Source organism: Talpa europaea, assembly GCF_964194135.1.
Source record: "Talpa europaea genome assembly, chromosome: 8".
Lineage (NCBI taxonomy): Eukaryota > Metazoa > Chordata > Mammalia > Eulipotyphla > Talpidae > Talpa > Talpa europaea.
The window spans coordinates 31,649,529-31,673,414 of record NC_140075.1 but is presented as its reverse complement, the minus strand read 5'-3'; the positions used below and the strand labels follow the sequence as shown (position 1 = coordinate 31,673,414).

General features: G+C 46.2%; 1 protein-coding gene across 1 annotated transcript in view; it reads left to right on the top strand.

Annotated features, from left to right (window-relative positions):
• Window positions 1-349: 349 nt before the first annotated feature.
• The window catches only part of DNAJC17 (DnaJ heat shock protein family (Hsp40) member C17), a gene marked incomplete at its 5' end in the record, with an annotated part of 34,082 nt that continues 10,545 nt past the window's right edge, over window positions 350-23,886 (top strand). Inside the window, 2 exons of the mRNA XM_084239985.1 lie at window positions 350-427; window positions 23,583-23,652. Of these exons, the coding sequence (XP_084096111.1) occupies window positions 350-427; window positions 23,583-23,652 (148 nt within the window). The remainder of the gene's footprint in view (window positions 428-23,582; window positions 23,653-23,886) is intronic.

Here is a 23,886-nt window from a genome sequence, read left to right as displayed (position 1 = left end):
GCGCGGCGCCACGGAGTCCACAGAGTTGAGATCGCGCCCGCCGGGTCCAGCGACCCCGGCCCCTTCACTCAGCTCGGCGCTCGGCCCCCACGCCCACTAGTGCTCGCGCTCGGGCAAAGGAACCCTGACCAGTCGCCCTAGCCGGAGAGCGGCGGCGGCGGGAGCAGGGGCTGCTGGGAGTTGTAGTTCATTCACTACGGCTGAGCCCGCTCAGCTCAGGGGCAGTCACGTCCGACGCAAAACACAATTCCCAGGGGGCCAAGCGCCTGGGTGGGTTTCGGACCAGCAGTCCCCGCGCACGCTCAGCCTCTAGGGAGTTGTAGTCCCGGCTCCAGTCAAGATTCGAACCATGGCGGTGACCAAGGAGCTCTTACAGATGGACCTGTATGCCCTGCTCGGTATCGAGGAGAAGGCGGCAGACAAAGAGGTGAGAACCGCGAGGCGGAGGACCAGATTCCGACCCGCCTAGCGGTCCTTCCGGTCCCGGCGTCTCGTCCGCGGTTGGGCCCGGCCTTGGGCGCGGAGGAGCGGGCGGCTGCCTCAGAAGGGGGGCTCCAGACCGCTCCTGGGCCGTAGGAGGACCCTGCCAGGAAGGGGGGCGCTGAGGGGCTCCCCTCACGCGGCCTGCTGGGCTCTCATAGTGGCCGGGGTTCGGGAGCGGCCGCGGCGTGAGCCCGAGAGAACGCGGGCTGCCCCCGTGCGCCTGCGCAGTCCCGGCCTCTGCGTCCGCGGGTCTGAGCTCTGCCCGGAGGCGTTTCATTCACTTTCTCTGCGGGCGGACCGCCTGGGCGGAAGAAAGGCGACGTTTTAAGACTTCTTTACTCCCTTTTCATTCCCTCAAATGAGGGAATGAGTTCCACAGAGTGATGCTGATAAAGGTGCCCGCGAGTGGGACTCGAATGAAGCTGTATCTAATATACTTGGGATCTCCCTGTGAATCATGGTGGTGGTTGTAGCACAGTAGGAAGGAGGCTGAGCATTCATCAGATGGAAAATTAATGCCCACGAATGCCCCTGTACGCCCATGCTGCTCTGCCATGGGCTGAGTGACCTTGTGAGAACGTGAAACTCTGGGGCAGAAAAGCAGGGAGACTCACAGAGCTGTGAGCAGGGATGCAGTTAGCCTACACAGCTGCTCCTGCAGTTACAGCTAAAGTCCCAAGTGGGCTGTAGGGATGTGTATGGAGCACCCAAAGCATATTACACATGTCTCAGAGTCTAAGATTTCAGTATTAATAATGCCTAACATCTATATAATGCTTCCTCTTTGTTGGGCACTATTCTTAGTGTTCTATATTTGTAAATTGTTTAATGAGTACTTCATTAATAGTGAGAAATAATGGGGTCTCCTTGGTAGCCTAAGGGTTAAGTCTCAGCGCTGTCATACTGTCACCTCTGCTGCTGCCTGAGTTCCTTACCCGGACAGGGAGCTGACCCACATATGGCACAGCCGACCGCTCCTGTCTCAACTGCTGCTCCCCTTAGCAGTGTATTTCAGTAAATCCTCCTGTTGTGTTCCCCACTCTGTCTTTGGTGAATCCTCTCTCTCTCTCTCACACACACACACACACACACACACACACCCCACCCCACCCCCACCTCTGGCCTACACTCCAGTTCTTCTATGCATAAATAAATAAATAAATCTTTAAAAAATTAGTGAGGGACTCCCTGATGGTGCAGGGGTTAAAGAACAGCGCTGTCAAACTATTGGCAGCCACTGCAGCATGAGTTCCATACCCACAGACCGGGAGCAACCTGCATGGCACAGCATACCTCTCTTGTCTTGCCCACTGCTCCCCTCAGCAGTGTATTTCAGTAGATCTACCTGTTTTGCTCCCCACTCTGTCTCTGGTGATTGCTCTCACCCTTTGCACCTCTGGCCTGTTCCCCAGTTCTTGTATGCATAAATAAAATAAATCTTAAAAAAGAAATTAGTAAGCAATTACTTTGGACATTTCACATCAAATCCAGCCAGGAAATTTAGAACTGTTGAGGAAGGCAATTGTGAAGCATTGATGTAAATATTAATAAGAGAAGTTACAGTATCAGATTTAGAAAAAATATTCAACCTCAGTGTGACATGAGTTGGGTGAGAGTAGAGGAGCGACCAGGTATCAGGTGGGGCTGGCTGTTGGCTAGACAAGAGACCAGTGGTGGTTGAGATCCAGTTTTTGCTCAGATGAGATAGGGGTATGTGAGAAGGCATTTTATAAAGGGTAACAGGTGCTGCTCCTGTCTTTTAGTACGGAAGACACAGCTATGGCACAAGGGATAACATGGTAAGTTTCTTAAGAGGGATATAGACTAAGTGCTCTGGATGTTTAGAGTAGGCTGAGGTTGCTTCTTGTTGTTGTGTCACCCGCTGCTCCCCTTAGGAGAATGGGTGGAGGAAATTGAGAAGTCATTTGAAGTCTTGAAGAATGGGCAGTCTTTGGATGTGTAGAGATGGAGGAAGGGAATTCCAAGAAAGGGGAGTTAAATTTATCTGGAACCAAGGCCAAGAAGGAAGGTAAAGGAAAATAAATCTGGGGCCTCCCTCCTGGTACAAGGGGTTAAGCAATGCACTATGAAGCAATCCGCAGCCTCTGCAGCACTAGTTCGATCCCCAGCTGGCCAGGGAGCAATCCACATGGCGCAGCAGACCTCTCCTGCCTCGCCTGCTGCTCCCTCAGCAGCGTATTTCAGTCAGTCTGTCTGTTCTGTTCCCTACTCTGATGAATCCTCTCACCACTCACACCTCTGGCCTGTACCCAGCTCTTGTATGCATAAATAAAGAAATCTTTTTTTTTTTAAAAAAAAGGAAAATAAATCTTGAACAGTAGGTTGGAACCTTTGGATGCTCTGGTTAACTTCATCATGATGGTCACTTGTTGGTAGACAGAAGTCCCAGGATCTGGTGTCCTCTCTGCATGGTTCAGTACCTGTCACATTCTTTAGGGGCATCTGGAGGAATGACACATTTAAAATGCCCATATACAAGGAAGGCCTCCTAAACTTTGGTTGTTTGGTCATATAGTCTAGGAATTTTTAATTTGGGGTCCACAGAAAAGCTCTAGGAACTGAGTGAATCCCTGAAATTGTTTGTGTTATTTTCTGTGTATTCATTTTAGAGAGGTGGAGGTAATTCGTATCCAAAAATGTTTAAAAAAATCCCTGATCTTGGCCAACCTACTTCTGTTACTGATAGTAAAAGTGAAGGGCAAAGAGTGTGGTTAGTGTCAGAATTGGGACTAGAATCCAGACTCCCTGATGCCCAGCCCAGGTCGGTGGTCCTTACACTGTGTCACTCAGGCCCTCTCCAGCACCATGCAGCAGTGGTAGTGATGAACACCAAAGCATATTTAACTTTTGGTCAGATCATTTCTCTGAAGCCCAGATCCATATCCATTTACCTGTTTGATCTCTCCATTTGGGTGTTTCACAGGGGTCTGAATCTTAATATATCCAAATTGAACTCTAACTTTTCTCTGCAAACCTGCTCCTTTCTTGAACTTCATCTTAGTAAATGTCTCTACTTCCTTTTAGTCAAGCTGGGAATCTGAAATCATGCTTGATACTTCCCTGGCTTCTCACTCCTGCTGTCTAGTTCATTTGCAGGTCCACACGAGTCGACCTCCCAAATAGTGCTCAAGCCTTTTCACTCATCTCCCTCTGCTACCTCCACCGCTCCAGCCCAAGTCCCCAGAAGCTTCCATCTGAGTGATTAGCATAATCTGCCAGCTTGTCTCCTTGCTTCTAATTTATTCTATTCCGACCTCTTATACCCTCTGATTTGTCATCCTCACTCTGAATAAAAGACTGAGTAGAATTTCTTACTCCTTTATACATGCTTTTTCCTCTTCCAGGAATATAGTTCTTCCCCTTCTGTTAACTTGGGTTACTGTCACTTATCCCTCAGAGCTCACCTCAAGTGGCGCTTCTTCAGAGAGGCCTTGCCTGTTACTGTCTGTTACAGCAGTGGGCTCTCCTTTCCAGCACTTACTTGCTTGCACTTAGTAGTCATTGTGTGAGTGTCTCACGCATCACTCTCTGCTGGGCTGTTCACTTATATAGTAGCCCCTTCCTCGGTGATTAGCGCACCGTGGGCTCTTCATAAATATTTGTTGTCTGAATAAAACAGTAGCTACAGAGCCCTCTGCAACAGCTTGGCTTGAGAATCAGGAGGCCTGGGACATTCACTGCCACTCCCAGGGCCTGGGTTTCCTGATATGTAAGATCGGGGAGTTAAGCAAACTAAGACTTCAGATGTCAGTGGCCCATTCCTGTTTTTTTAATGATCCATGAGCTAACAATGGCTTTTACATGTTTAAAATACTGTAAAAAACAAAATAAAAACAAACATGCAAAAGACTTGAATAAATATTTCTTTAGAAAAGTATACAGGTGGGGCCTCCCTGGTGGTGCAGGAGTTAAAAGTCTCAGTGCTATCAAGTTAACGCCAGACACTGGGCATGAGTTCCATCCTGACCAGGGAGCTACCCACATGGCGCAGCAGACCTCTCCTGTCTCTCCCACTGCTCCCCTCAGCAGTGTATTTCAGTCAATCAGCCTGTTCTGCTCCCCACTTTCTCTGATGAATCCTCTCACCGCCCCCCAACACACACCTCTGGCCTATACACTAGTTCTTGTATGCATAGATAAATAAATCTTTAATTAAAAAAATATATATATATATACAAGTGACAGTAAGTAGATGAAAAGATGCTTACTACCATTACTCATTAGGTAAATGCAAATCAAAACCACATTGAGATTCCTTTTCACACACATTAACTGAACTTTTATAAAGTAAAAAAACAAAAACAAAAACAAAATCCCCAGAAAGTAAAAAGTGTTGATGAGGATGTGAAGAAAGTGCTCAACTATATGAAAACCAGTGTGGTGATTTCTCAGAAAATTAAACAAACAATTGCCATATGAACCAGCAATTTCACTTTGGGGCATTTACCTCAAATAAGGAAAGCAGGGACTCAAACACGTGTTTTTGTTTAATAATGACAGTTTTTATTTAATCCATAAAATTAGAATATAGCTCAGCATACTTTTTTTTAAAACCAGATATATTTTTTTCTTCTATCCTAGTAGTCCTCATTGCTTTCCCACCTCCTTGTCATCCGTATCCCTCCCCGTTTTTGCCCTTCCCTCTTCCCGTTTTGCCCCCTCCTTTTTTAAATTTTTTTATTTTTTAAATATTATTTATTTATTTATACAAGCACTGGGTACAGTCAGAAGCGCAGGAGGGTGAGAGAATTCACCAGAGCCAGAGCAGGGAGCAGAACAGGCAGACGGGTCGCCCGGAATCGAACAGGCGCTGCAGAGGCTGCAGAGGCTGTGCTCCCACTGTGCCACTGGGGAGGCTCCTCCTTTTTTTTTTTTAAAGAATTTATTTATGCATACAAGAACTGGGGTACAGGCCAGAGGTGTGAGTGGTGAGAGGATTCACCAGAGACAGTTGGGAAGAGAAAGGCAGACTGACTGAAATCCACTGCTGCGGGAAGCAGTGGGCGAGACAGGAGAGGTCTGCTGCGCCATGTGGGTTGCTCCCTGGGGATCAAACTCGGGTGCTGCGGTGGCTTCATAGGTTGCATCTTAACCCCTTGTGCCACCAGGGAGGCCCGTGTTTGTTTGTTTTTTTGATCAGTGAATAATATTCCATTGTATAAATACACCACAACTTTTTGATCTTTTCATCTGTTTTGGGGCATTTGGGTTGTTTCCTATCTCGGCTAGTGTCAGTAGTGCTGCAATAAACATAGGAGTGCAGGTTTCTTTTCCAATTAGTGTTTTTGTGTCCTTTGGTAGATTCCTAGGAGTAGAATTGCTGGATCGTATGGTAGCTCCATTTTTAGTGTTACGAGGACCCTCCACATGGCTTTCCATTGTGGCTGGACCAGTTATATTCCCACCAGCAGTGTAAGAGGTTTCCTTTATCTCCATATCCTTTCCAGCATTTACTGTTTCTGGTTTTTTTTAATATGGGTCATTTTTACTGGGGTGAGGTATTATCTCACTGTGGTTTTGATTTGCATTTCCCTGATAACTGTTGGTGTTGAACATTTTTTCATATGCCTGTTGGCCATTTGCATTTCTTCTTTGGAGACGTTTCCTTTTAGTTCTTTTGCCAATTCTTTGACTGATTTGTTTGCTTTGTTTTTTTGGGTTTTTTTTTTTTGTAAGTTCTTTGTAGATCTTTGATACCAGTCCCTTATCTGTTGTATGGTGTGCAAATATTTTTCTCCCATTTAGTAGGATGTCTCTTTGTTTTGGTTATTGTCTCCTTTGCTGTACAGAAGCTTTTTAGTTTGATAAAGGAACTCAAACATTTGTATGAATTCATGTTCATACTAGCATTAGTCATAATAGTTGAAAGGTTGGAGCAACCCACATGAGCAGTAACAGATGACTGGATAAACAAAATGTATGTGCATACAGTAGAAATTATTCAACCTTAAAGAGGCAGGGAGGGTCTTCCTGTGGCGCAGGGGTTAAAGTCTCAGTGCTATCAAGCTATCACCAGCCACTGTGGCATGAGTTTGATCCCTGGCCAGGGAGCAACCCACATGGCGCAGCAGACCTTTCCTGTCTCGCCTATTGCTCCCCTCAGTAGATCTGCCTGTTCTGCTCCCCACTCTGTCTCTGGTGAATCCTCTCACCCCAACCCGCACCTCTGGCCTACACCCCAGTTCTTGTATGCATAAGTAAGTAAAAAAGTCTTTTTTTAAAAAGTCAGGGAATTTTGACACATGCTTCAACATGGATGAAAATTGAAGACATGGTGCTAAGTGAAATAAGCCAGTCACATTGTACGAATCTTCTAATCTGAGGATCTTAGAGTAGTCAAATTCGTAGACAGAAAGTAAAATGGCCATTATCAGGGGTTAGTGAATGGGAGAGGCACCAGGAGTTAGTGTTAAATTGGTACAGAGTTTCAATTGGGGAATGTGAAAAAAAATTTCAGACACTGATGGTGATGGTTGTACAATAATGTGGATGTACTTAGTGCCACAGAACTATACACTTAGTGTGGTTAAATTTTGTTATATACATTGCTTGTTATATATATTTTACCACGATAAAGACAACCAAACCAAACCTAAGCGAAACAAAGGATGTGTGACAAAGACCATAAGTTGCCCCCTTAAATTTTTTTCTAAATGTCCCTTTATGGAAAAGGTTTGCCTACGCCTGGCTAGATTCAGGGACAAATCCAACTCCACTTTTTTATATGTGAAGTAACCTCTTCTAGCATTAGTCATAATAGTGTTTTTTTCTCTTACCAGGAGAAGCCTGGGAGGCCCAGAAGTGGGCTAAACACCACCGTCCTAGGAGAGTGATCTTTTAGGGAGTCAGCAATTCCTGTTAGTGCCTAAACTTTTTTTTTAAGATTTATTTATTTATGCATATAAGAACTGGGGTACAGGCAGGAGGTGTGGAGGGTGAGAGGATTCACCAGAGACAGAGTAGGGAGTAGAACAGGCAGATTGACTGAAATACACTGCTGTGGGGAGCAGCGGGCGAGTCAGGAGAGGTCTGCTGCGCCCTGTGGGTCACCTCCCTGGTGGGCAGGGGGATCGAATTCATGTTGCAGTGGCTGCGGATCGCTTCATAGTGCTGCGTCCTAACCCCTTGTGCCACCAGGGAGGCCCCAAGATAAACATTTTTGTTCCCCATCCAGACCTAGATGATACAGGCAGGACAAATTGCTGTTTTCTTTTAGGAAAACCTGGAGTTGAGGACCTGGGTTTGGTGTGGATGTGCTCATGTGGAGAAGAAATTGGCCTGGGGATTTAGTCCCCTGCCAGAATCTGAAGTGGTGAGCCCCAGATTCCTCACCCAGCAGGCAGAGTAAGCCTTTGCTGCAAATCAAACTCCTCATGTTGTCTTAGCATGAACCCCAGATGCCTTCCCTTGTCTATGAGGCCTCTCATTGCCTCTCTTGCACATTCCCTACCATTCGTCTCCTGCTCACTGTGCTCCAGACACATCAGCCTTCCTGTGATTCTTTTTAATGGTAGTAAAATATACATAAACATAAAATTTACCATTTAACCTATTTTGAGTGTCCAGTTCGGTGACATTAAGTGTTTACATATTAATTCCATTAATATTAACTCTCCATTCCCTTCTCCCCTCGCCCCCAAGTAACAACCAGTCTGCTTTTTCCCTCTATGAATGTGACTGTGTTGTGTACCTCATGTAGGTAAATATACAGATAGATATAATTCGTGTGTATGTGTGTGTGTGTTTGCTTTATTTCAGTTAACAAAGTTTTCGAGATTCATCCATGCTGTTGCTTGTATTGGAATTTACTTTTTTTTAAGACTGAATAACAGTCCATTGTGTATATACCACTTTTTAAAATCTGTTCACCTTTTGATGGACATGTGAATTGTCCATCACCTTTCGGCTACTGTGAACATAGTGCTACTATGAACATAGCTATGCAAATATCCTGAGTTCCTGCGTTTGTCTTTTGGGTTTATACCCAGAAGTGAAACTGCTGGTTCCTAAGTTTAATGTTCTAAGGCTGAACCATACTACCTTCCAAGAACAGCTGCACCACTGCACATTCCCAGCAGCAGTGCAGAAGGGTTCCACATCCTCCCCAGCACATGTTATTTTCTGTTTTCTGGAGAATAACCATCCTAAGGAGTGTGAAATGGGCATCCAGTGGTATTTTTCCAAACTCACTGAACACACTCCAGCTTCCTGGCCTTTATGCATGCTAATCCTGCTTAGAACATTCTTCTCCTGGCAGTGGTATATCTCACTCCCACACCTTATTCAACTTTCCATTCATGTGTCAATTCCTCAGAGAGGCTTTCTCTGACGACCTATTGAAATTATCTTACCCCCCTCTTCTTTTCCACTGCTATGTACTTTTAAGTACTACATCTCACTACTATGCATTTTGTTACATTTGCATTTGCCTATCATTGATGGCTCTCCCATTAGAATGTAAAAAAATTCAAGCAGGAAAAGACTTCCTCTGCTTTGTTTATTGTTGTGTCTCTAGTACCTAGAACAATGCCTTACCCCTGAGAGGTGCTGGAGAAATCTTTGTTGAATGATTGCATGAATACACTTTTATTTTCTTAGGTGGTATTACTTTGTGACAAATCGGAATTAGTAGGCCAAAAGTGGTTATGTTTGAAACATTGTCAGAATTGCCTTTCAGAAAGGTGCTACCAATTTTTTTTTGCTTTATTTTATTTAAATTTTATTTTTATATTCCCCATACAATTACAACCCCTTCAAGATTTTTTTTTAAGATTTATTTATTTATACAAGCACTGAGTACAGTGAGAAACACGGGAGAGTGAGAGAATTCACCAGAGCCAGAGCAGGGAACAGAACAGGCAGACTCATGAAATACACTGCTGAGGGGAGCAGCGGGCGCGGCAGGAGAGGTTTGCGCGCCATGTGGGATCCTAGCCGGTGGCCAGGGATAGAACCAGTGCTGCAGAGGCTGCGGGCAGCTTTGCAGCCCAGCGCTCAACCGCTGTGCCACTGGGGAGGCCCAGGTGCTACCAATTTAGACTCCCACTGGGTGGCTTGGAGGTGGCCCACTTGTCTGCTTGCAGCCCTGGCCCTGACTCTGGAGAGCAGAGTATACCCAGTGTTGTGCTCAGACACACACTAGGCCTTTGTTCGGTCAAACTTTACAGTGCTTCCCATTGCTCTTTGGTTTCCTTTCCCTTCCCCTTGTGCATTTAGAGAAAGCTAGACACATATCCCACAAACATTATTTGATTCCACAAGTTTTTATTAAGTGTCTTTTGTGTGTCAGCCTCAGAGTCTGATGCTAGGAACACAGATGTGCGAAGTGGATTCTGCATGGTTGCCTCATGTTATCTGTTCCAGCTTCTCAATCTCTTATGCCTGTGGCCCATCATTTTGAAATGTGGAGGCTAATGTTGATAATTCTCCTAGAAGCTGAGTTTTTTCCTAAGTAGATGATGGTATCCTGGAGACTGTAACTTGGTACAGAAAATAACAGTTTTTATAATTAATCTTAACAAGTAAAGCCAAGAATGGTGGCTTATTACATCTACTGTGTGTTGAGAACAGTAGTACTGAGAATATTGAGCAGTGTTGGGTGGTGTAAATGTGCCTTTAAATCGTCTTTGTATTTATAAGCAGTTAACGAAGTGGACTTTGGAGTTAGACTGCCTGGATACTCACCTAGTTCATACCTCTCTGTACCTTAACTTCCCTGCCTGCAAAATGGGAGTGACAGTATTACATGAGGCTCCTTGACAGAGTCGTGTGAGGTGTGCCTGACAAAGAATCTGTATTCACCACTAGCTGTTCTTGCTGTTATCTTTGTCCTTTCCCCTTCCTTACACTGTGAGTGCTAAAGTCAAATACACATCTCCACACCCTCTACCCCTCACCCCTTCTCACTTATTCCAGACCTGACAGACCAGTACTCATTCACCTCATGCCACACCAGTGTTTCTCACAGCTCTCAGGGTAGAAAGAGCTAGAACAAAGTTGAGGCTTACCACAGTTCACTTCAAATCTACAAATGAAGAGAGTTTGTCACCGTGTACAAGGCATAGTTTGGACATGATGGGACTTTAGAACTGAATAAGACATCACTTCTACTTTCTGAACAGCTCACACAGTTTGGTAAATAATGAGTACTGAAGTAGAATGAAAGAGGTTCAATAAATGTGTATAAAGAAGTGGTGTAGGGGGCCTCCCTGGTGGCGCAAGGGGTTAAGCACAGCACTGTGAAGCTATCCGCAGCCTCTGCAGCATGAGTTTGATTCCTGGCCAGCCAGGGAGCAACCCACATGGCGCACCAGACCTCTCCTGTCTCTCCTGCTGCTCCCCTCAGCAGTGTACTTCGGTCAGTCTGCCTGTTCTGTTCCCCACTCTGTCTCTGGTGAATCCTCTCACCCCCCACACCTCTGGCCTCTACCCCAATTCTTCTATGCATAAATAAATAAATCTTTTTTAAAAAAAAGTGGTGTGGGAATAAAGAGAAAGATATAATTCATATGTTGGCAGGATCAGGGAAGATCCTGAGAAAGTGTTTTTGTGCAAGACCTCGAGGGGAGAAAAGACTGTATTGCAGCAGGGTTAGAAGAGATCTTTGTGGTCATTTACTCTCTTTATTTTATAGATGGGAGGATGGAGGTTCGGAGAGGTTGTGGAGTTTGCCTGAGACCACTTAGTGATTGAGCGCCAGGCCCAGATTGGAGCCCCAGTTAAATATTCTTTCTATTTCTTTGCAGCTCATACTTGACTTTTTCCCTGTCTGTAGTAGCCTCATTTTTCATTTGAAGCCTTTTGAAGGGTATATATCTTGGCAGGTATTCCTTGGTGACGCCAGGACCTTGAAAAGGCATTTTAACCCAATCTCTGAAGACTCAAATTTTAAGTCTGTTTACAATGAAACTACTATGGAAACTTAATATTGACATTTTCAGGGAGGGAGGCTATATTTTATTGCTGTTTTTTAACTGTTGCTTTAAGGAAAAGGCTATTTTACCTTTATGCATGAGAATACCTTTATTTAAACTACATAAATAGAATGTGACACACTGGCATTGTTTCTTACAGATTTAAGAAGAGTAAGTTTGTGTTTTGTTTTGTTTTTTAAGATTTATTTATGCATACAAGGGCTCAGGTGTAGGCCAGAGTTGTGGGGGGTAGTGGTGGTGAGAGGATTCACCAGAGACTGAGTGGGGAGCAGAACAGGTAGATTTACTGGATATACACTGCTGAGGGGAGCAGCAAGCCAGACAGGAGAGGTCTGCTGCGCCATGTGGGTCAGCTCCCTTCCTGGGGATCGAACTCGTGCTGCAATGGCTGCCGGTAGTTTCATAATGTGGAGACTTAACCCCTTGCGCCACCAGGGAGGCCCAAGAAGGGTAAGTTTGTTTTTTTTTTTTTTAAGATTTATTTTATTTATATAAGAACTGGGGTACAGGCCAGATGTGTGGGAGGGTAAGAGGGTTCACCAGAGACAAAGCGGGGAACAGAACAGGCAGACTAACCAAAGACACTGCTGAGGTTAGCTGCGGGCGAGATAGGAGAGGCCTGCTCGCCATGTGGGTTGCTCCGAGGCCAGCGGGGATTGAACTGGCGCTGCAGAGGCTGCGGACAGCTTCATAGTGCTGCGCTCAACCACCTGCGCCACCAGGGAGGCCCAAGAAGGGTAAGTTTTTGAGGACAGACAAGGACTTGAAGAAATGGCATGAGTGTGAAGGTGTAGAAGTAAAAGTGCCTGGCGCGGCAAAGCCTGGGGCACTGCGTAGGATTTGTTGAGGATGTGGCAGGAGGTGAATCTGAAAAATGTGACTTGGGCCTCTGAGTCCTGGGGTGTTAGTATTTGATTCTGTGGGGATCTGGGGACCATTTCTGGATTTGCGGTGTGCGTGATTCAGCCCATTGTCTCCAACAGGAGTGAGCCTTTTCCAGAGGCTCTTAGCTCTGGGCCAGGCACTAAGGACTCAAGGTTGGACATGGAGCCTGGTTTCATTTGACAACAGTGGGTTTGCTCACCCCAGGCCTGACCGGACCTGGATAGGACCAGGAGCTAGGTTTCCAAGTCTGCTCAGTATCTCTGATGGTTAACACTCCTGGTTTGGTTGTCTGGCTGAAACTCTGGAGTTTTGAAGTCACTTGGTTGCCTGTTAAGTCAAAAGGCATGATTCATTTGTGTTTATAAGCTGTAAGCTATTCATTAGCATTCAAGATAATACCTCACATTTATATGACACCAAAGTGCTTTCACATAAATTATCTCATTTGATGTGATCTTCAAAACAAGCCTGTGAGGTAGGCTAGGACTGACTATTAACTCCAGTTTATAGATGAGAAGACGAAGACGAAAAGAGTTTCATTGATTTGCCCAGCATAAGATGGCTAGTAAATGGAGAGCACCTGCCCAAACCTGAATTTTCTACTCTTTCAGAGCTATTTCTGTGACCACACGTCTGAAGGAATTAGGGCAACAAGAGATGGGTCAGTGGGCCTGAGAGAGCCTCAAGGCTCCATCCATGACACAAATGGAGATTTGACTGGGTAAAGCTACCTGCCCTGGATGAACCCCAGAGGTGTTAAGTGGATCTGGACAGTTTGAGGAAGTCTGTTAAAATTTGTGTTAAAGCTACTGCAGTGCAGTTTCCATTTCAGCTAAGACAATATTAAAAATATTCTCCATCTTGGGGCCTCCCCAGTGGCGCAGCGGTTGAGCGCTGGGTTGCGAAGCTGCCCGCAGCCTCTGCAGCACCAGTTTGATCCCCAGCTGCTCCCCGGCCACCGGGCGAGGGTCCTGCATGGCGCACAGACCTCTCCTGCCGCCCGCTGCTCCCCTCAGCAGTGTACTTCGGTCCCTCTGCCTGCTCTGCTCCCCGCTCTGGCTCTGGTGAATTCTCTCACCCTCCCGCGCTTCTGACTGTGCCCAGTGCTTGTATAAATAAATAAATCCTTAAAAAAAAAAATTCTTCGTCTGCATAGGTGCTTTCCCTGTTTTTGCTGTTCCTTCTATTATTATTTGTTATTAAATTGACTTCTTTTTACAAATATAAATTTTGTTTATAAAGGAAACCAGTGCATTTAAAGGAAAAAAAAAGAAATGAATGAGATGGAATTACGATGCCCCAGAAAGTTCTGTACCCTGGGAAACGGCAGAGACCATGTAGAAAAAGTGGCTTTAGGGCCTCTTTGGTGGTGCAAGGGGTTAAGACACAACCTGTGAAGCTATCCTCAGCCTCTGCAGCCAGTTCTATCCCCCGACTGGCCAGGGAGCTACCCACATGGCGCGGCAGACCTCTCCTGACTTGCCCGCTGCTCCCCTCAGCAGTGCACTTGGGTCAATCAGCCTATTCTGTTCCCCACTCTGTCTCTGGTGAATCTTCTCATCCCCCACACCTCTGGTCTGTACCCCAGTTCTTTTTTATTTTTATTTTTTATTTTTTATTTTTTTTGCATGTTTTTATTTATTTATTTGTTCGTTTGTTTTGTTTATACAAGCACTGGGTACAGTCAGAAGCGCGGGAGGGCGAGAGAATTCACCAGAGCCAGAGCAGGGAGCAGGGCAGGCAGAAGGACCGAAGCACACTGCTGAGGGGAGCAGCGGGCGGCAGGAGAGGTCTGCGCGCCATGTGGGACCCTCCTCTGGTGGCCGGGGAGCAGCCGGGGATCGAACCGGTGCCGCAGAGGCCGCGGGCAGCTTCGCAACCCAGCGCTCAACTGCTGAGCCACCGGGGAGGCCCTGTACCCCAGTTCTTGTATGCATAAATAAATAAATTTTTTAAAAGAAAGAAAGGAAGGGAGGGAGGAAGGGAAGGGAGGGAGGGAGGGAGGGAGGGAGGGAGGAAGAAAAAGGTGGCTTTGGGGCCCAGACCCAGGTCTCTAGGGCTTGAGTGGGACAGCAGGCAATGGGGAGCAGTGAGGGACAGTCAGACCCAGGGTATCTGAAAGCTGTGAGGGGAATCCAGAACTGTGAGATGAAGGTGGGCAAGGGTTTTGGAGTCTGATATAGTTTAGGGTCAAGGTAGGAGGGAGAGGCTGGGCCTGAGAGAAGGGGACATGTGAAGAGGAGGAAGGCCGGGAGTGGCTCCCCGTGAGTAGCTGGTTTGGGGAATTGGGCTGAGAAGGAGGCCCGTAACTGGAGTGCTAGGCAGGTTAAAGGCGGGGAAGGACCCAGAGGTGAGAGCCCGGTGGGACTAAAGAGTGGCCTTAGGGGTGGGATGACGACCCAGATCCAGAGGGAGCATGGCGGCCAACATTTGGGGAGAAGTGGGTCAACCCTGTGCAGGTTCCTAGTTGGTTCAGGCTACATAGGCTGCTGCCCTGAGTCTGGACCATGGGCCAAGGTTAACAGCCGGAGAGAGATGTCAGTGTGAAGTCTGGTGCCCCCAGAATTGCTGGGTACCACCAGCAAGCCCACATTTGGGGAGTATTGTACAGAAAGCACTGGTGTGGGCATGGCTGGCACCTACTTGAGCTGGCCTCGGGAGTAGTCCAGGCCTTTAGGGATTTCTCTGTAGAGCTGTCGCAGTGTGAGCCCCAGACTAGAAGGAAAGAAAGTCACCAACCTTTCAAGCAGGGGGTACTTCCAGGACTGTGATCTACTTCCTACCTGCAACCGCAGGCAGTCACATCAGTTTTGGTGTCCAGTTAGTGCATAGATGGGGAGATGTCTGCCTCCCCCAGGCTTGGGAGAAATTACTTTACTGGGCTGTGATTACCTTTCCCATTCCTGGAACTGGACCTGGTAATGGACTTTTAGGTGATTCACTGGGATGGTTTGTGCACTCAGCACCTGTTGACATAGAGTGCCTTCGTGTCCTCCGTATCTGAGTCTGACCTGTGAGTCTGGCCTTTGATAACTGGGCCTAATTACTTGTACCACTTACTTCCTGGCTCCAAGTTTTATTATAAGAAAGGACAGCAGCCTTTTAAAAAATAATGATCTCTTCTTTGTAGGGCACCTTTCTTTTAAGTTAATGATGGTTATTTTATATTTATTGGGCCCCTTGGTGCCTTGTTTTCTTCAGTGAGTCAGGAGTTCATTCCCTTAAGAGGTGAAACTGGAGGTAGGTAGACTGTCAGAGCCCCTGCTGTAAGCCTGGCACCAAGCCCAGTGGAACTGGCGGGAGACACAGCTCCCAGCTCCCAGCCCCCCGCCACTGCAGGGTTGCTGCAAGTGGCAGAACCAGTTCTGAAGCTGCAGGGAAGGGGCTGTGTGGCTGCTAATTCATGATTCATTCTCCCCCCCTGTGATGTGGGCTTTGGGTGGGGGGATAGTATTTAGTTCCCACTGGTTGTCTTGACAGTCTGTTACAGTGATTTCTTTATTTTTCCAGACTTGTTTTCTCATGGGGAGGTTTAGCAGGTAGAAGGGGAAATTGTGAAGTAGTAGTAAGGTCTCCGAAGGTCAGCAGAGCACCCACTCCTAGTGCTCCTGAGTGGAGCTGAAATCATTGATGTTAGTCTCTCATGGACATAGGCTTTCCCATTGTGTTTTGGTTGAAAATGAGTGAATGTTTGCCCCTTTTGTTCAATAGGTATTTGTTGTGTGCCTACTAAGTGCCAGGTGCTGTTCATTGGGCTGCTTCATGAAGTGTGCGCCCTTGTGTAAAGGGAATCCTCATCCTTTTTTATACTTCATTTAGTATAGTCTCATTTGAGGAACAGTTATACCCAACTTAGCTGTTTTCCCGACCACACCAGAATAGAAACAGCAGGTAAGCACTTCCAGGTGCAGTGTAATAAAGGCTGTCTAGGGAAGAGATAGAGGAACTGTTATAGGACAGGGAGAGGGGCAGCCCAAGCCCCACAAACCTGCCTATTCTAAATGGGTTCTGCCATCCGCCGCATCAACACAAAACATAGGAGACTTTAATGGGAAGGAACTTCAATAAAACTAGGAAACAATACAGGTAAGGCAAAGAGTCTAGTTTCTAAATGAAGCATCCAGAGTTACCCGTCCCCTCGTGGGTAAGTCCATCCAAATGGGATTGGCCCAGAACAAGGCCCCAAAGCCTGCTACAAGTCTAAAGCATCTTCCAGTGGGGACCCACAGAAAAGGGTCACAAACAACCGGACAAGCCCGGAAGGAAAAGAGCAAAATCAACATCAAGATAAAAGCTGCCATGGTCACCTCCCCACGGGTCTCACCCACATCTGTGTCACCCAGTCCACGACCAAAAGACAAGCGCAGTTTCTTCACGTGTCTCTAGGCTCCATGCGCCTCCTCCAGGTCTCCTTCTGGCTCCATCCTGCTCCTTCCTCAGTCTCCTCTTCAGCTTCTCCTCTTCCTGCTCAGCTCCACCCTCCCTTGGGTGGGGCAGGGAACCTCCCCCTTTCCTGGGGACCACCCTGTTACAGAACTATAAAAAAGAGTAGAATTTAGGATAACCACCACCTGCAGAAGCACAGGTAAAGCCTCTCTTTTTGCTCTCTATATCCCTGACTTTCTTATACTTTTCAGTAGTTTGTGTTCTGGTTGATGAACCAATACAAATTAAATGCAAGTGGTGTCCTAGGATGGAGAAGGGGATTGAGTAGGCAGCAACATTTTAGAAAGATGTCAGGAGAAAGGCCCCACTTCTGCAGACTGGAGTTTCAAGTCCTCATGGAGTTCATGGTCATATGAGATCTTTGTTGTTCTGGGGCTGGGTCTTGGAGACAACTGGGTCCTCTAAAAACCCATAGTCTGGACAGGGGGCAGTGGGTGCTAAGTCCCTCAAACTCTCACCTAGTTTTTGCTTGTGAAGTATCAGGAAATGTGGGCCTTCCTGGTGGTGCAGGGGTTAAAGTCTCAGAGCTAATAAGTTATGGGCAGCCACTGTAGCATGAGTTGTTCGATCCAGGCCAGGGAGCTAACCCACAGCAGACGTTTCCGGTCTTGCCTGCTGCTCCTCTCAGCAGAGTATTTTCTTTAAAAAAAAGAAAAAAGAAAGAAAAGAAAGAGAGATTTATTTTTATTTATTTATGCATACAAGAACTGGGGTTTAGGCCAAAGGTGTGGGGGTATGTGAGAGGATTCACCAGAGACAGAGTGGGGAACAGAACAGGCGGATTGACTGAAATACACTGCTGCAGTGGGTGCGGATAGCTTCATAGTGCTGAGACCTAACCCCTTGTGCCACCAGGGAGGCCCCTAAAAATAAATCTTTTCAAAAAAAAAGTATCAGGAAACGCAAATGCGTGTTTCCTGGTCCAAGGGAACTTAAGGGAACTTGTAGGTAAAGACGGAAAGCTGCAAGTGTTAAGAGAAACCAGTCTCCTTTGGCAACTTCCTGTGCTTGCTTCAACCCTGTCTAAGTGCTCCCAGCAGCTGTAGACTCTGAAACAGGAGAGCAGCCACCTCTGGTGCCTGGGATTACATGATCCTGTCCCGTTTACATGTAGGGTCCCTCTATTTCTTCTTCTAAAAGTCTCTCTTCCTCCGCAGCTTTATCATAGTTAAGAATAATATTGTTGCATCGTTTTACCACAAATCCATCCCTTGAGCTACCAATAAGGTAGGATTATTTCATAATAAACAATATTGACACTGGAAGCTTTTATAAAATCCTCCTTTAGGAGAGTTGTGTTTACATGATGAGAAATTCTTCAGGCAGCAGTCATTCCAGGAAGGCTGGGCAAAGCTGGGAATCCAGTTTGTAAAACAAAACACCAAACTCCAGGCCAACTAGTTCAAGGTCAAAACTGGCCTTCCAGGCCAAAACCCAGGAATGGGCCCGCCCAGGGCAGGCTCAGCAGCTGAAGATAGTAATAACTAGTTCATCAGGACAGATGCACTTGGCTGGATTTTGGTTCATGACCACTCTGCAAGATCTCAGGCTACCTGTGCTCTTTATTCTTTGAGAGTATTTCAGAGACCCCAGGGGCAAAGCAGGATTGAATTTTAGACTGCTCCCCAACAGACTTGAAGCCAGTTCTGTCTACCTCAAGAGTTCAGATTGGACTGACCTAGGCCCAGTGCGGACCTTCATCCATCCCCAGAATTCTGTCAGGTTGGCCTCATACTGGGCTGGTGTTACAGTTTACCTCATTCCCAGGAGCAAATAAGTGGGAGATTTGGAATTTTTAAGTGCTAACTTTTGTTTGGTACTCTACCTGTATTAATTTATTTAATCCTCACAATAGCCCTCTGTATAGGGGATACTTCCCTTACTCTGTAATTATAAGAACCTAAGATCACATGAGATTCAGTAATTTGTCCAAGATCATGTATTGTTGAAGTTTGAAAATACATCTATTTGACTCTAGAAACTTCCTTCTTTCAGGGAACTATGCTGCCTCCTAGCTTAGAATAGCAGAAAAAAGCTAAACATTCCATATTTTTATTGAAATATAGTTGATATATCACATTAGTTTTAGGTATACAACATAATGATTGGATATATGTATATATTGTGAAATGATCACTGTAGTATTGTTAGGGGAAAATGATGTCCTGAGCTAATCCCATACAGGCTTTGTGGACTCCACCCCCACTCCAGACTAAAGCCATCAGGACATTGGGAAAGACAAATCCCATCACCACCAAGGGGAGGGTGGCTGGGACCTGAGGGTGGAGTTGGGCAGCCAGGTTGGATATAAAAAACCAAACACGTGGGCCTTGGGGTCTCTCTGGCTCGTGATCACTCGCCTCCTGGCTTCACCGCTCCTGGCTGGCGGCGAACTCTGAGAGCGCCATTTTGGGATTCCTGATTGGCGGATTGGGTAGGACTCATTTAAAACTTTGTCTCCCACTTTTCTCCCAGAGATGTACATTTCCTCATTTCCCCTTCCCTTGTAAATAAACCTTTTTTATTAACCTTTCGCGTGTGCCTGCAGTAGAGCATTGATAAGTCCTTTTAAGCGCGCGGGTGAGGACCCACAGTCAGGCACCCCGTTTTGTATCGGGGTTGCTCTACAACAGTAGGTCTACTAAACATCAATCATCACATACAATTACTAATTTTTTTTCTTTTTTAAAGATTTATTTATTTGTGCATACAAGAGTTGGGGTACAGGCCAGAGGTGTGGGGGGGGGGGTGAGAGGTTTCACCAGAGACAGTGGAGAGCAGAACAGGCAGAGTGACTGAAATACACTGCTGAGGGGAGCAGCAGGCGAGTCAGGAGAGGTCTGCTGCACCATGTGGGCTGCTCCCTGCCTGGCAGGGGTATCGAACTCGTGCTGCAGAGGCTGCAGACAACTTCACAGTGCTGTGCTTAACCCCTTCCGCCACCAGGGAGGCCCGGTATTGCTTTAAATCTGTAGAATGCTTTGGGTAGTGTGGACATTTTAGCTGTTAATTCTTCCAATCCATGATAATGGACTGTGTTTCCATATAGTTGTATCTTCACTTTCTTTTAGCAGTGTCTTAAAGTTTTCATGTATAAGACTACCTCTTGGTGAAATTAATTCCTAGGGCCTCCCTGGTGGTGCAAGGGGTTAAGAACAGTACTATGAAGCTGTCTGCAGCCTTTGCAGCACAAGTTTGATCCCCAGTTGGCCAGGGAGAAACCCACATGGTGAGGCAGACCTTTCCTGTCTGGCACGCTACTCCCCTCAGCAGTGTATTTCATCAGTCTGCCTGTTCTGTTCCCCACTCTGTCTCTGGTGAATCTTCTCACCCCCCGCACCTCTGGCCTGTACCCCAGTTCTTGTATGCATAAATAAATCTTTTTTAAAAAATTCCTAGGTAATTTTTTATACAATTATAAATCGAATTTTTTTAAAGATTTATTTATTTGTGCATACAAGAACTGGTGTGTAGGCCAGAGGTGTGGGGAGGTGAGAGGATTCACCAGGAACAGAGTGGGGAGCAGAACAGGCAGATGTACTGAAATACACTGCTGAGGGGAGCAGTGAGTGAGACAGGAGAGGTCTGCTGCACCAGGTGGGTCACTCCCTGGCTGGGGATCAAACTCATGTTGCAGTGGCTGGTGATAGCTTGATAGCACTGTGTCTTCAACCCCTGCACCATCAGGGAGGTCCTGGAATTATTTTCTTTATTTTTCTGATAGTTCATTATTAATGTAAAAAACACAACTGATTTTTGTATGTTGATTTTGTATCCTGCAATTGTACTGAACTTCTTTATTCTAACCGTTTTTTGATGGAGTCTTTATGGCTTTTTATATATCAACTGCAAATAGTTTACTTCTTACTTTCCAAGTTATATGCCTTTTATTTCTTTTCCTTAACTATTACCCTTTTTTTTTTTTTTAAAGATTTACTTATTTATGCATACAAGAACTGGGCTACAGGCCATAGGTGTAGGGGGTGAGAGGATTCATCATAGACAGAGTGGGGAACAGAACAGGCAGATGTACTGAAATACACTGCTGAGGGGAGCAGTGGGCGAGTCAGGAGAGGTCTGCTGCGCCATGTGGGTAGCTCCCTGACTGGGGATCGAACTCCTGCTGCAGTGGCTGCGGATTGCTTCATAGGTTGCATCTTAACCCCTTGCACAGGGAGGTCCTATGCTTTATTTTTAAATTTTAGTAAAAATTTAAAGACCACTACCATACATTGGACCCCCTGCACCCATTCTCACATCCATCTTCTTCACCTCTGGTGACCTGAGTTCAGTTATCAGTGTCACATTAGTTTATTTTTATTTTGCTTTGTCAGTTTATCCACATTGTTTCCTTATAGTACTCATGTATGTGAAATCACTTAATATTTGTCTTTATATTTGGCTAACTTTGCTTCACTAATCCCCCAAGATCCTTTTATTTTGCTGCAAAGGGCAACATTTCATCTTTCTTCATAGCTGAATAGTATTTCATTATATATATATATATACACATACATACATCTTCTTTATCTACTCATCTGATCAGTGGGCACTTGGTTGCTTTCATATCTTAGTTTAAATAAACTGCAGTAAACATTGTGGAACATATAATTGTTTGTTTCATACCCAGAAGTGGGGTTACTGGATTTTCCTATTTTCAGTGTTTTTTTTTTTTTAAATTAATTAATTAATTTATACAAGCACTGGGTACAGTCAGAAGTGCGGGAGGGTGAGAGAATTCACCAGAGCCAGAGCGGGGAGCAGAGCAGGCAGAAGGACCGAAGTACAGTGCTGAGGGGAGCAGCGGGCGGCAGGAGAGGTCTGCGCGCCATGTGGGACCCTCACCCCGTGGCCGGGGATCGAACCGGCGCTGCAGAGGCTGCGGGCAGCTTCGCAGCCCAGCGCTCAACTAACTGCTGCACCACCAGGGGAGGCCCTATGATGTATTTTTTTTTTTTAAACTTTTTTTTTTTTAGAGGCATGTTTTATTTATTTATTTATTTGTTTGTTTGTTTGTTTGTTTATACATGCACTGGGTACAGTCAGAAGCGCGGGAGGGTGAGAGAATTCACCAGAGCCAGAGTGGGGAGCAGAGCAGGCAGAAGGACCGAAGTACACTGCTGAGGGGAGCAGCGGGCGGCAGGAGAGGTCTGCGCGCCATGTGGGACCCTCCTCTGGTGGCCAGGGAGCAGCCGGGGATCGAACCTGCGCGGCAGAGGCCGCGGGCAGCTTCGCAACCCAGCGCTCAACCGCTGCGCCACCGGGGAAGCCCTGATGTATTTTTTTTTAATAGTGAAAACAGAAGTAGATTTTGTTGTTAATTTTTAATGGCGAAAACTTAGGCTGGGGTGGGAAGGTGAGCAAGTAGGCCAGGTGAGCATAGGTGCGTAACTGGGAAGGTGGGAGGTCCCCTTGGGTACATCTATACCTCCCTTGTAGAGGCCTGTTCCTGGCTGGAGTGCCTCCTGCCCAGCCTCAAGAACCAGATGGGCCTGCTTGTCCTGGCTGGTGAATGTGTGAGGCCGGCCTTGGCCAGCAGGTGGCAGCACTCCCCAGAGGTCCTGGACTTGGTAGCTGCCACTCTCCCTGGCCTCTGAGGTGTGGAGTCAGGCACCTGCCCAAAGCCCTCCGCTGGCAGTGCTGGCTGCTTGCCTCTGAGGGTCCGTATTTGGCATACTGTGGCCCAAAGTATTTATTGGTTTCCTCTGAGAAGCCAGGAAAGCCAGTTGGTGTAGCTGCTCATGCAGTTTCCTCGTCCCAGGGCTCTCCTCCCAGGAGGGCTGAACGGAAGGACAGGGCGGGGCCTCAGGAGTCAGCCGGCAATTCTGGAATTTTGTGCTTCCTCTTCCCTTAAAACAAATTTGTGGGAAGTTAAAAGGTCTTGGTAGCTGTTTGTTTATGTTTACAAATAAAGAAAGAGTACTTTGTCTCTCTTTGATATAGAGAAATTCAAAGATAAAAACTAAAGTGGACCTTCACAGCCACACTAAGGTTACCCCTGTTGACAACAGAAAATGATAATAAAATAATTAAGACTTGTTTAATGTTTGAAAATTTGAACTACAGAAAGGTCTGACATGAGAAGTAAGTGTTCTCTTCTGTCCACCTTCAGTCTCTCTTCAAAGGAAACCACTAATAAATTTCTTGCTTGCTTTGAGGAAGAAAAAAGAAAACAAAGACTGTACACACGCACGGATATCTCCAATTTATATTTTGTTTATTTGTTTATTTTAAATAAAAAAACTGACCACGTGATATAGCTGTCCTCAGGCTTTCTTTTTTCACACACAAAGCCTTGAAGGCCTTCCTAGTGAGCACATACAGCCCTCTGTCCCGCATGCTTTTTTAAAATGGCATGGAGATTTTGGTTGGTTCCAGTTGGGGGCCAAACATAAACAGTGTTGCAGTGGGCTCCTCTGTATATTTATTTTGCCATATTTCTACTGGTCCAGATTCCTAAGGGTGGGTAACGGGAAAGTACATTTTAAATTTGATGGCTAATTTTCCTCCAGAAAGGTTGCCCCAGTTTACATGCCTACCAAGAGTACACGACAGGCCCTGTTCACAGGTGACGGAAGAGAACCTTGCCGCTTTCAGGAGCCTTTTGAAGTGGTAGTTTGGGCCCCTGGCGGGGACAGAGACCAACACCCTTCTGGACCATTAGCCCCTCCACTGCAAATCTCCTTGGTTGTTGTTAGGTGCTCTCTCATTGTAAGAGCACTCCTGGATTTCCCTTATCATTTTACCATTAGCGAGGTATTCCTGTCTGCCCAAGGTGAGAGAATGAATAACCGTGTCTTCTGACTCTTCCAGGTGAAGAAGGCGTATAGACAGAAGGCCCTCTCCTGTCACCCAGACAAAAACCCAGATAATCCCAGAGCAGGTGAGACTCTAGGCCTGGGAAGAAGGAGCCCTGCTCACTGGACACAGTTGCCTGATCTCAGCTCCCTGTGAGTGCTGTAAGAGCTGACGCACACAGCCTGGTCCAGTATAGGCCCAGAGCAGCACCTCACATGTTAGGGGTGGCTGATCAGTTGTTGATGTGTTTACCTTCCTTGCTGCTCTGTCATCTATAGATGTTGGCTTTTCTGCCAACCTATGGCTTTTTTGAAGCATT